Source organism: Lasioglossum baleicum, chromosome 3 (assembly GCF_051020765.1).
Source record: "Lasioglossum baleicum chromosome 3, iyLasBale1, whole genome shotgun sequence".
NCBI lineage: Eukaryota > Metazoa > Arthropoda > Insecta > Hymenoptera > Halictidae > Lasioglossum > Lasioglossum baleicum.
Window position 1 is genome coordinate 7,931,924 of NC_134931.1, and position 13,643 is coordinate 7,945,566.

A 13,643-nucleotide genomic window follows, 5' to 3' on the forward strand; every position below is an offset into this window, starting at 1 on the left:
CGTTTTCGTATGCGTACGCTCTGTTTTGATTGTTTCCCTCGGCACAAATGTGCTCGTTGAAGTCTGGAGCGGACGTTTGTATCCTCATAAGTTGAGAGAATAAGAGAACCGATGATCATTTACGTTTTTCTATGGGTACGTTTCGTCTTAATTGTTTCGCCCAGCACGAAAGTACTCGTTGAAGTCTGCAGGGAACGTTTGTATGTTAATAAGTTGAGAACAGAAGAGAACTAATGATTATTTATATTTGTCTGTGCTTCTTGAACTGTCGACAAGCTCGCTTGGATCGTTTATAGGCCTCTTGAGACCTGCACGACATGCGTGCTCACAGTGGAAGATTTAAAAGAGCGATTTGTAGCACGGGAGATTTATGAATTGTACGTGCGTTACGTGCGAGTGCAAGAGTCCGGAGAAATGATTGTAAGCGAGTATGGTGGACTCATATTGTGACCCATGTGTAACGTAACCACCGAGTACAGAAAATAAAGTGTCTACATGGTGTACGCCGAGTATATCCTTTTCAGCCCCGAACCCGCAACCATTCCAGAAAAAAAATATCCTTTGTCACCATCCATTTTCCATTCCCCACCCTTCGCCGACCCCTTGCACAGGCGATTTGAAGCATTTAATGAACGTACCATTACTTCCCAAAGACGAAAGTAAAAGCATTAATGAGTTAAGTGTATAAATGTGCGCCTTTTTGCCAGTTTAAAGAAAGTAGCTTTAACATTTTTAAATCGCCAGTTCAAATCGAATTTGTGCTCAAAGGAGAACTTACAGTACAATAGATAAAAAATGTTAATAACTTTAATTGGAATAGTTAAGTGACATTTTTGTAAAGGGAAAAGTTATTTCAAATTACCTCGGGAATCACCCATTCAAGAAAATGTCCCATTTTTTGAACATCCTATGTACATAGCAGGTATTGTCCGCTCGAATATTTACTCGTCCCCGCGCGCGAGTTGACGTAACAAGAAATCGTAACAATTTAGTGTGTTGAATATTCTTTTACCTTGATGGTCGACATTCAGTGAATATCGGGAACAGACATGTGAAAAGGATGGTGTGCAAATTATATGGGACTTATCAATTATGCTAAAGACACTAGTTAGTGTTGTGTGCCGGGAAATGGTCGCTTTGATAGGTAAGCATACTAGTCATCAAATGCGCATCAAATTTTCAAGCAGCACTAAGTCTTATTAATGAACCGAACCACTATTCTGTGGAGTATCTGTTCCAATTAGGAGACTATAATTTTGACGTAGTGGTCCTATTGTCACTCTCGTTGGTTGTATGTTTATGAATCGGTAAAATGTTATTTTATGTTATGTAGGTATAATACAATTGTCAATCATTTCAATTGTATTATGATCTTCACGCTATTTGCATGATGCTCACAGGTAAGTAGTTTATCATTCCCATATTATTAAATATTTTGACAAGGAGTTAATTTTCTTCATTTTTCGAGTTTACCAAATTTTTTAGTTTTTCGTTCCTGAAGAAATAGAAATACATAGTCAATAAATAAAAGACTATGTATATTCTAGTATTTGTTGATCATTAAAATACTGCGTTGACAAAGGAATAGATCATTGTTTGAGATAATAATTCGATTTTGGGGACTAGTATAAAATTTTAGATCGTAACATAAACATATTGTAATTTTATATACTTACAATTAGTTTACGACTCGTTGAAAATTCACATAACATAAATTATACAATTAATTGAATGTAATTTTGTATTTTGTGAATAAATAAAAGAAAACATTAAATGGACATTTTTGAAATGCATACACAGACATTATTTCGCCCGATTTGATGTTATATGGCTAAAGAAATCACACAATAGCGCATTAGACTGCAATAAAGATAAATATCTGCTTATTTTCCCGACTCATTCAAGTCGCACTATCCCGCACGTGCTATGTATATGCAGTTCAGATCACGACTATCGAAATTTTATAGATCACTTGTGGCTCATCTACACCACTTCCAAAAATCTTTCACTGCGTAACCAGCGGAAAAACGTGGAGGCAGAACAAATTCGAGAAACGGAGAAAATAGATGATTTTTCGTCGAGTCTGGTATCAAATTAGTCGAGCTACGTCACCGTATATATTATAGTTGTTTTCACAAATGCGGAATTCAATCTAAATGTAAATACGCGCCGGAAAATATTGCCGGAAGCACTCGCGTGGAAAAACGAAAAAGACGCAAGTTCAGGAGGAGATGTTCGTCGTATCCGACGTACCATCGATTTCCGTCAACTTTCCGCCATGATGAAAAGAATGATACCTGGCGAATCAGCGACGGCAGAAACCTAAACGCTCGTGAGAACGTTCCATCGTACATGGAGGTAGCTATTCGCTGTATCTGGATTTCGTCGAATTCGTTCTACACGAAAATGACGCATATTTTTATACATTTATGTCACCATTTACTTAAAATTTGAAAAAATGGGATATAGCCCCAAGTGTCCCCTTTACGGGCCTGTTTTCAAAACACGGACACATTAAAATTGACGAAGTTAAAATTATTTGAAGTGAACTCTGCACCACGATATACATACATAGAGTCTCGAACGGCCGCGCACAGAGGGCTTGGATCAAGGGTGACATTTTGCTATACATATCTCTTAAATCATAAGAAATACCGGGATGAAATTTGCACTATAATTCATTAAAAAATAATTCATATATATTTTTCGCCGGAATTTCCCGTCTGAATCTTTTCTTTATGTTATCATATCTAACTTAAAGAGTAGTTGAAACTGTCCGACTTTCAGACAGAAAAGTCCGGGATTTTTATGCCGTTCGTCCTGCGTTCGTGATTTTATAGACGGCAATCCTAACCATGAGTTGTAATTTTTCGTCGACGAGAAGCAGTCGACGAGGCCCAGTTACTGGGCCAATTAAGAGGATTACCTGTGCTGTTGCCAATGGATGCCGGAAAATAGATGCCAAAATCGGTAGCAAACTACGCATCGTTATCACAGTCCAGCACTCGCCGCCTATCGCGGTGCTCCTGAGAATGAAACCATTAACGTTAAAATGCATAACAGCTTTCGTAATCCGCCCACGTGGAACTATTGCGCTATCCCGGTAATGGAACTGGCATAAAGTCGGGTTAACGATTTCCCCATTCGTTATACATATTCAGAATTTGTTCCTTAGAAATTGAGGATCAAAATTGAAAGTGAAAGCGTGGTAGCTTGTGGCACGTGTCTTTGGACATAATGAAATTACTAGTATCCGTAATATTGTCATCAGCAGAGAATTTTGTGAATTTATTAGAGAAATGAATAAGTGAAGTACAAAACACGACTGAACTTCAACTCGGGAAACCTAAATTTTTTAACTTTTTTATATGTAATCCTGTAGATTCTGACGAAACCAAGTCTCAATGTTTCAAAGGATTCACTGGTTCAAAGGTTATGCGTGTGTAAAGTTGAGCGATTTTAAGCGTTTTTGACCTTGAAAACCATACTTAAAAGGTAAATTCTACGTGAGAGAGAATTTAATCGCCAAGTAATTGCTAATAACTCGAGATGATACGATTCGAAACTCATGAGAAGAAATGTCACGTACCCTGCGAAGTGGAAGACACGTCCGAGGTACATTGCCCAATACCTAATAGTAACCAAACGAGACATGTTCACTCCATTCTCGAAGCATTTTGGAGCAAGGCTGGCAGGCCCATTATTCGGGGCGAAACAGCGCCGAACGCGGCTTCGCAATTCGAAGTCAGCACATTCTCGCGAAACATATTCTACGCTCGTCGCGCGTTTCTCCCCGTTTCTTCGGCATCTCCCGGCGCAATTTGAATTTTTATTTGTTCGATCTGTAGCGGAAAGTCTTGGAAGTTCCGCCGTTTTCCAACTTTTCCCTGGGGAGCAACGTCGAATCGCTTCGGCGCGGCGCGGCGCGCCGACCAGAAATCCAGCGGACTCCTTGATTCGGCAGCCGTTCCCACAGGTAATTCCCTCGTGCCAAAATCTGGACGATATCAAACAGGCCCGCGACACACAGTGGTCGATAAGTACGAGAACAGGGGCAAAAATATAAGAATTATTATAGACATGAATTGGAGGCTGGGGCAAGTGAGATTTCCTGAAGGCTCAATAATCAATTCAATAATTACATTGTTGGCTGCCACAAATTCAAATAGAAATTATTTTGTTAGAAATCAAGATGGCTTTCAATTTTTTAAATGGAATGCTATATAGTTTTTTATGTCATATGAAAGCGTGCACCAAAACGAATTCATTCGTATACGACAAAATGATCTTTAAGATCGCACAAGGTCGGAAATGGAAGAAATACGAGTGTGAACATGGAAGATCTATTTCACGTGCTTTGCATGTACTTCGGATCCAATTGTCACAACTTTGATGGGATTTTGATTGGAAGAAGTCATCGTGATCTACAGTGATGTTAAGTCATTATGTAATACTTGGCAAGGATGATACACTTTTGATACACCTATCCACGTATACATGTATATGTATAAGAATAATTTTCAAGTGATACTAATTTTTGTCCGACTTTTGTGAAAAATCGACAACTGTGTGGCCGTTTTCGACGGTATCCAACGTCGCATCTCCGACGGTTCCTGAGTCTCGTTTCAATTTTTATCGGCGGCTCGAACGTTTCGTTGGAATCGACGGCGACGCAGCAACAGCAGCGGTGTAGTTCGGCCCATGGACTCGTATTTCCCTTTCGAGTAACTCGAGTGGTTTTGGGGTTGACATTTCACGAAGCCGACGATTCGCATACCATCGGGCATTTCTACTCTTTCATCGCGTGACACACGACCTTGGGGGGGAAATGGAAAAGGGAAGATGAAAAAATAAAACGGAGAGAGCCCCGGACACAAAGGAGTCCGGTAGGAGAATATTCCTGAAAGAGGCGGCAGTAATTGTCGTCGATCAAGATGGGCACTACGTGTGCATACGCGCGCGGATACCCGACAACCATTTAATCGTACTTCCGTACGTTATTGCGGCCAACCAATTAAAATTGTGGGAACTGGCCCGAATCGATATCGAGTAATTCCGATGCGTAATTGTTAGCTGCCCCGTGCGACGATCGCCACGGTGCGGTGCGGCGCGGCGGAGAGTGTTGTTATCCCGACGCTTTATTCCGAGGAAATACCATCGATTTTCTGATCCGTTTCGCTGATCCTATAATAGTGAACAAGATTACAAGAATCCCACAGAGTTATCCATGTGAAAACTTCATATTTCATTTATGGTAAGGATCCCGCGAAAATCTATCGAAAGTGAATTTCATTGCATAGGGAAAACCGGGGCTAGAAGTTCCGATTTTGAAGAAACATATAAAATGACGTAGAGATAGTATAGATATTCTCATCTTTAACGAGTAATTTATTTTGTTAAATTTATTATATTTTAAAATTCTAATCTTAAAATTAAAATACTGTAATATAGGTTTTTATATTTTTTCATTTATTTGTCGTTGAGCGAAGCGGAACTTTTTGCCCCGTTGTGGGGCAAGCTGTTGTTAAAGAATAAAATTTGCTAATAATTAAAACTTTAATGAAATATTTTATTTGTCAATAAAATACATCATTATTATGTGTAAAAAAATAAAAATATGCTATGTTTAACAGAACATCTTTATTACAACATGTTTTTAAATGTCATTTCATCGATAATAACTGAAACAATAAACATCGATAATAACGTTAAATGTTTTTCGATGTGTATAGATTGACGAGCAGTTTTCGATTATGTGTAAATGTTTGCATAATAGAGTAAAGAAACATTTACATCAGCTCGTTTAACCATTGTCCGATACAGAAAAGAAACTTTCTGTTCCCTAGAACGGGATTCAATTTCTTCAGAGCATGGAACTATTGCAGTTGTCAGCGGGAAACGGATACTATACAATTAAACTTCGATTTTCACGTTAATTAAATGCTTCAAATTCTCTTAAAGTAAATACTTTCTAGTTTCTGCGGCAAAAGATGAATAAATTCAACGGCTCTTGCTTCAGGCGTTGCCTCGTGGGTGTCCAAACAACAAGTTTTTGGTCAGGTACACGAATGATGCTTCCATAATTTGGTCAGAAACGGCGATTAAATATTGGATTATCATGAATGTTCTAAATCCTTTTAATCACTTTAAAATTATTATTTTAGTGGCAACGTAATACTTGCTTTATCAGTAGACTAAGGATTTTATGAATTTATGACAGAAATGAGTGTCTGACATTTAAAACAATAGAAAAATTCGAAGAATTTAAAAATATGTCCATAATACTTTCAACTTACTAGAATTATTAAAGAAAGAAAGAAATTTATATTCAGCTTCTGTACCTTGGAATTTTTGCAAAAAATTTGTATGTTGCATATATAGATCCGTAGTTTATTTGTCAGTCATCAAGTATGCGTGAGTGTATAATGTATACCTCCCGTACTATTGCTACCAATTGTTCCTTTGGGAATTTCAGAACCATTTATTCTACATATTTCTCCACGTGACAGAAAGTTCAAAATATTTCACAATGAAGATGGTGGTAGATGTTTTATTCAGATAAACAATTTGTATTAATTCAGTAGTGTCGTCTTTATATCTATTGTCGTTGCATGTAATATAATTTTAAAGGTTTACAAGGAAACAAGGTAACTTCCGTATTCAATCAAGGGATGTTTTCACGCTGAAGAATCGAGAAATGGTCAGGCAAGAAAAACTACCTTCTCTCTGAATATAAAACAGTGTACTTTTTATTATTGCAGTGAAAAATTTTTCTAAAAATGGCAATTTAATTCCGACCGCACAAAAATAAAAAAATCCAATAATGCATTATGTGCAAACGTTTGCCCAAAACTTATTTCCGACAAACGGTTCAAAAGTTATGGCCGAAAATACCTTAAAGCAAAACTATCAACATTTTCGAGTTTATATCGTTTTTTGCATGACCACTTAGATCGCGTCGGAGAAAAAAGTGTCAAATATGAAAGTTGTAGAGAATTAAATTTCCAATCGCCAAGGTGATCTCAGATTTTTCCTAAAACCTACCCTTGAAAAGCTACAGCTGTTTAAAAAGTCGGTAAACCAAAAAGTTAAAAAAACGCACACTTTTTGTGTTATAACTCCTAAACTATGCAAACTACAGAATCGTATCAGTAGTCATTTGAAAGAACTTGGCGAGCTGAATCCAATGAGTACCTCAAATTGAATATAGGTACTACCAGTCAAAAGTTATAAGCAGAAACGTGCCCAAAAGAGGGCGAAAAATGGTCACTAATGACGTCACAACTTTTGAACGAATGGACTTTTTCGAATGCAGATTGTCCTAAAACCTTCCTGAAGGAACGCTGCGTCTAATGGCTCAAACCCCAGCTTTCTACGTTCAGCCGTTTCGGAGTTGTTAAATTTTGAACAAACGAACATTACATTTTTATTTATATAGATTTGAATGATAAATCTATACTTGATGATTCTACACATAAATGAACAGTAACGAATAAATTGTGAATACACAAGTCTATACAGGGTGAGGCACCTAAAATAGGCAACCGGAATAACTCGGCTGCTAAAATGCATCAGATGGAACTTGCTTGGTTTCGAGGGGGCATTAATCTGATGTAAGTAGCTTTCTTGTAGGTGAACGCGTAAAGAACATGAAGGTCACCTTTAGTTTTTTAAATAGAATGCCCAATATTTTTTCTCGAACTTAGATGAAGCACAAGATTCTGCGTAAAAAAGTATTGATCTTCGTATATCATAAATCTAATAGTTAACGAGACATTATCGAAATAATTTTCCATTTGTACTTATTCAAGTTGAGAAATATCAGTTCGAGCACCTACCAGCTTCCAGGTAATAGCTATTATACATATGGGAAATTAGATAATATCTCGTTAACTATTAGATTTATAATATATGAAGGTCAATACTTCTTTACGCAGAATTTTGTGCTTCATCCGATTTCTATCAAAAATATTGGGCATTATATTAAGAAAATCGAAGTTGTGACCTTCATATGATCTCTACGACGCGTCCACCTACAAAAAAGCTACTAACATAAGAAACAAAGCAAGTTCCATCTGATGCCTTTTTTCCTAACATCAATTGCTATTGAGTTATCCAGGTAGCCTGTTTTAGCTGCCTCACCCTGTATATAATATATAGACTGGTTTTTGCAATGAATTATTTATATCTAAAATAATAAAACTCTTATAACTCGTATTAATATTAGATCATCCAAATAATGTGACTTATCAGACTGCGAATTTTATGTATTCATGAAACAAATAAGTAGGTCAACTGCGACATAGTAGAAACATGTGAAGTATTTAAAAATACTGTTACGTTAGCTGATTAAAATGACGCTTCGGTATCTTTCAACGCGGGATGACTGCATACTTACTATTACTTACCACGTACTTTTTGTCTTAGGTTCACAAGATTCGCCAATGAGTATACCAACTGTTTAAACCGTGAACACTGGTTCGCCTGCAATTAGAGGTCAATAATCGCGATAAGTTGCTCATGAAAAGTTTCAGTCACCGGGAAGGCAAGGCTGTAATCAGTATCGAATGGTCTCCGAGCAGAGAGCAGCGCAAAATTAACGGGGTGATCTTATCGCCAAAAGTTAATATCCTCTCCAGCGTCGAAGATTACATACGCTAGAGCGTATGATTAAAGAGGTAATGCAGTCCGGTGTCGCGTTACCGCCATATTGGACGAAGCGCAACAACCGTTTTGACCTCGTGCCCTAGGACTCTAGATAAAGCTGCTTTCTATTGAAAGTTTTTCTATTACGAGTCACTTAATGGCCCATTAACTCCCTCTATCGAGTGTCTCATTGGACCCGTGAATAGCGGCTGAACATTTTCAGTGATAGCATTGCCTTTTGTTCAGTTTTAATGTACTCGCTTCAACTCGATACGAGCAAGCATGTATCGAGTCTACTTATTAACAATAGGGTAATTGTACCGATTACTCATATCATATCATGCTTCGATTGTAATTAATTTTAATACTATTCCTAATTTATCATGAAATAATAATATGTGTAAGCATTTTATGGAAGCCTGATGTGTCCTGTTAAAAAAAGAATTGGCGTCTCTCAAAACCTAATGCAACGTAAGTTAATATTCAAAAATAAAATCGCTAACATTTTGAGAAAGAGCCATACACTAATTACTGCGTACCCATTACTGCGGACTAGAATTCGAAATATACGAGCGTACAGTAACAAATAAGTTTTTTCTTCATTACATTTTAAATGAATAAACATTTCATTAATTTTAACACCGTAGTATAAAATCACATACATAACTAAATACTTATCTTTAGTTTGAAGCTGTTTTAAATTAAGAGCATCGTGAAGTTTACAATATTTTACAATTGCATTTACAACGAAGACTCCATTGTCTTTCTCAATTCCTCTTCCTTTTTATTTCTTAAAATCTTCATTCTTTCTTTGCTTCTTAAGTTTTCAGTTCCATAAGTTGGCCTTCTCGTGCACTTCACTTTACTTTGCTTTCATTTTCGTTACTGTTTTTTTTCGAATGAATTTCGAAACTTGGCCAAAGCGTACTGTTTCATTAATCGATCTTCTGATTCTTGAGAGAAGTTTCATTTTCATGAAACATGAAATCAATTAAAGCTGTTGATCGTACATTTTGATGCTCAACTCTCAAAACGGATCAAAATTAATAGAATCGCAAGACAGATAGTCTCTTGTCATTGAATGGTTAAGCCTCTAAAATTGATAGGGCAAACTTGTCGCCACAGAATTGGATAGTCTCATGTCATTGAATGGTTAAGCCTCTAAAATTGATAGGGCAAACTTGTCGCCACAGAATTGAAAGTTCCGACGACTTTTTTAAAAGTACGTCCTGCCTGTTCTCGCCATCACATCGTGAAGATTAGAGAAAAATGAAGTGAAAATTATGAGGTAAGTACACATGGAACAATGGTAGTTTCGCGAACTGCATGGCGTTGCAGCAAGTTCTGAAGTGAAAAAGTCGAACAACTTTGGACCCGGCCGCAAAGAGCTAATTTCAGTGGCTCACTCGGACGTGTACCTTACAGAAAATGTTTCTCTCGACTCGGATACTTCAACTACCCGAATACAAAATTGTACTGAAAATCCATGTGATACAGATTATTTCCAGAATCGATTTTATGGGGCATTTATACTACGCCACCGTGCGGTGCCCCTTTATCGCGCGATCAGGCATCTGTCGAAGTGCCACAGCACTCTGATTCGGTTACGGAGTCGTCGAGACAGGGTGGAGAACTCGGCTGGTCGCAACATAGAGGGTTAAACGATGTTGTCGGAACGAATTAAGCCGTTCTCGGATGGATCCGTCGCCGACACTTTCATCCGAGACCTTTGCCGATGGGGCGTCGCGATTACTTTCGTGATCCACCGTTTAACCTCTTTCGATACATCGATAAAAGAAGGCCCTGGTATCCGTAGCTGTCAAAGAAACCGTCGATGGATCGAGTTTGAAAGAGGCCAGACACATTGTAAGAAAACAGGTAAACGTGCCATGGCATCGACAATGCACAGGCTTGTTCTGATAGTCTAGCTAGCCTATGGTTGCCTCAGCGAACAGGCTTATTGTTCGCACAGATGAATTGCTTGCTCGATGGGCCCGTGTATCGAAATCGATTGGCAGCGATAGTTTCCTCGTTACACTGTTCACACAAAGTTGGCACGTAGTTTTGTGTACAAATTTTTGGTGCACTTCTTCGTTTTTGATGGTTTGGCTTCGCTATCGATAAATTATAATAAATATATTAGACGTACGTAATCGTCGCTCATATCACGCCATACTCCATTGTTAATCGTGTTAACAATCTTATGGCGATGGACAAAAGTATACGCACATCTTCTAAAAAGAAAGAGCTTCTTCAAAATTGGGTCGGATGATTTTCAGATATGAATTAAAAATTTTAGATTTCAATTAAATTTTTAACACGCATGACTGTCATACAAAACTACAAAAAGGACCTTTACTATTTTCTTTGCGATTCCGTCCAAATATTTGTAGAAATAGTTGTAGCTGTGCATCATCAAGTAAAGTAATATGTACTTCCATAAACTGAAATATACTCGAACGGTTCTAACTTGTTTTAAGAAAGTTATTCTCTTTTTAAGTGTGTACGGAGTACCTAAATAATATTGTGCAATATTATTATCTATTGAGAAGTGTTCCTTACCAGTCAAAGGACAAGAGACGTCGAACAGTGCTTGTCGCCACTGTTAATTGAACACGCGGTTATATCAAAAGCTATGGCTGGCCGACTTATTGTTCGCGAAGGTGAATTGCTGCCAGGTCGTCAGCCTCGTGTATCGAGATCGATTGGCCTCAACAGTTTGCTCGTCACGCTGTTTGCAGGAAATCGACATCCGTCGCGTGCAACTTTTGTCGGCAGGACGCTTGTTAACGCTCGTGATACCGTTCGTTAGCGAATAATTTGATCGCGCGAACACGCTTACGTCGCTTTTTTTGCTTTCGGATAGACACCTGGCAGCGGATTAAGTGATCATCGCTAACGGAATTTACGCCAGCAAACATACACGTAGGTTAATGTCGGGATAGATGCACCATTGGGTGAGAGATGCACCAGTTTTTATTGTGGCAATACTAGACAATTTTTAACTGTTTTTTTACAAATAAAACCTATGCAAATAACCTCGTTTCGAAAAACACGTGTATAACATCATTTGCGTGTAACAAAAACAAAAACTTCTTAGTGCTCCGCACTCCTGCCGAAATATCTGGGTTACCATGGGTTCGCGGACAACTCATTTGACCGACACTGTTTTGATCGACACGATTTGACCGACAATAACTTTCGTCGACACTATGTTTTCCTCGACATTGTGAAATGGTCGACAAATAATTTGACCGACACTATGTTTTCATAGATACGGTCAAATTGTCGACGTCTGCTGCTTTCATCGACAGTCCGTGTTTAGCGACAGGTTTGATTCGTATTTGCTAATGTTGACTAATCGTTATTATCACTGTTATGTTCTAGACGCATTTAGTTGCTTGTATAATAAAAAATAAAGAGAAGTACAAAGCATTTCTTCAAATAAATATGTGGTATTTTAAGGCATTAATAGGTACACACAAATAAACAAAAATCATAATATTTCATTTAATTTCAAACATAATTGTGTAAATACGTATAAATAATTTCAATGAACAGAACGAATGCTACGCATATACATATGCAGATTACAAAACATAACAAACTTGTACAATAATTACATAAATATCAAGTAATGAAATCAACGCGATATATTTTGTGCTAAAGCCTTTACTTTAAAAGACCCATATCACTGTACATTTCTCGGCTCTCTAGTATTTTTCTAATACGTCGACGAAAACATAGTGTCGGTCAAATTATTTGTCGACCATTTCACAATGTCGAGGAAAGCATAGTGTCGATGAAAGTTATTGTCGGTAAAATCGTGTCGATCAAAACAGTGTCGGTCAAATGAGTTGTCGACGAACCCATGGTAACTCAAATATCTGTGGTTGCAAGGAAAAACGCTGCATGTCACAATTTCAACAAATTAGAGTTTATACATTAATTGAGCTCTATAGTATAGGATTCATGTAATTACCAGAAAAAAAGTCATGAAAAAAAAATTCGAAAGGCAGAAAAAAATAATGTAATTTCACCGATGTCCTATATCAAAGCATTAGTGATCAAAAAGTTAAACGGCAATAAGGTGGAATGGGGTAAGTGCGTCAACGGGGCAAGTGCGTTAATTGCTTATTTTTATTATAATATGAACGAAATTTCTCTAGCTTGTATTTATTAATATGAACTATTATATGAAGTTAATATGAACTATTCGACATAGATGGCGCCCAAGAATAAAGGTGTGTTTTCCTCGCTTAAATCAACCAATGCCAAACAGTCACGTGCGAGGTACACGTACAACTATGAGGTTACCCTGAACGTGCAATAGTTTACACATTATTAATATATTCTGTGTTGTTATTTTAGGTAAATACAACAAATATTGATGTAGGTTTACATTAAATAAACCGTTTTTATTGTATTTTGTAAAATTTATTGAGAAAAACACTAAGATGATCTTGCCTCGTAAATATTACACTACGCGGGGCAAGTCCGTATTATCACGGTGGGGTAAGTCCGTACTGTAAGGGTAACTATAAAACTAAACAATATATTTAATGCAATAAAAATCATTTTGTACCAGGCTTGTTAATCATTCTTTTCTTGCCCCGTAGCACTTGAAACAAGGTTCGAAAGCATTTTTAACTGTCAGAGACGCTCTTGCCCCATTTTCGGGGCAAGTGCGTAGTAGTTGACACTTTGTACAATATCCTATCAAAATAATCATTTTCAAGCAAAACTATAATCCTACATAATACTAATTCATCAGTAATAACTGTGGCAAGAGTTTGATACCAAGAGCGTTAAGTTTTTACATACCAGACTGAAAATACATCATTTTAAAGTCGAACTTTGCAAAAACCAGGGCGCACTTACCCCACTCCACCTTATCTCGAAAGTGAAATTATGTGACATGCGGCGTTCTTCCTGACAACCACAGATATTTTTGTTAGTGAAAATACAAATGTTATTACGTTCTTATTGTATGGTTT

General features: G+C 37.4%; 1 protein-coding gene across 1 annotated transcript in view; it reads left to right on the forward strand.

Moving 5' to 3' along the window:
* The window catches only part of LOC143207575 (uncharacterized), a 79,018-nt gene extending 66,630 nt beyond the window's left edge, over nt 1-12,388 (forward strand). Inside the window, exon 8 of the mRNA XM_076421231.1 lies at nt 8,428-12,388. Within this exon, the coding sequence (XP_076277346.1) occupies nt 8,428-8,494 (67 nt within the window). The 3' untranslated portion in view covers nt 8,495-12,388. The remainder of the gene's footprint in view (nt 1-8,427) is intronic.
* The last annotated feature ends 1,255 nt before the right edge of the window (nt 12,389-13,643 follow it).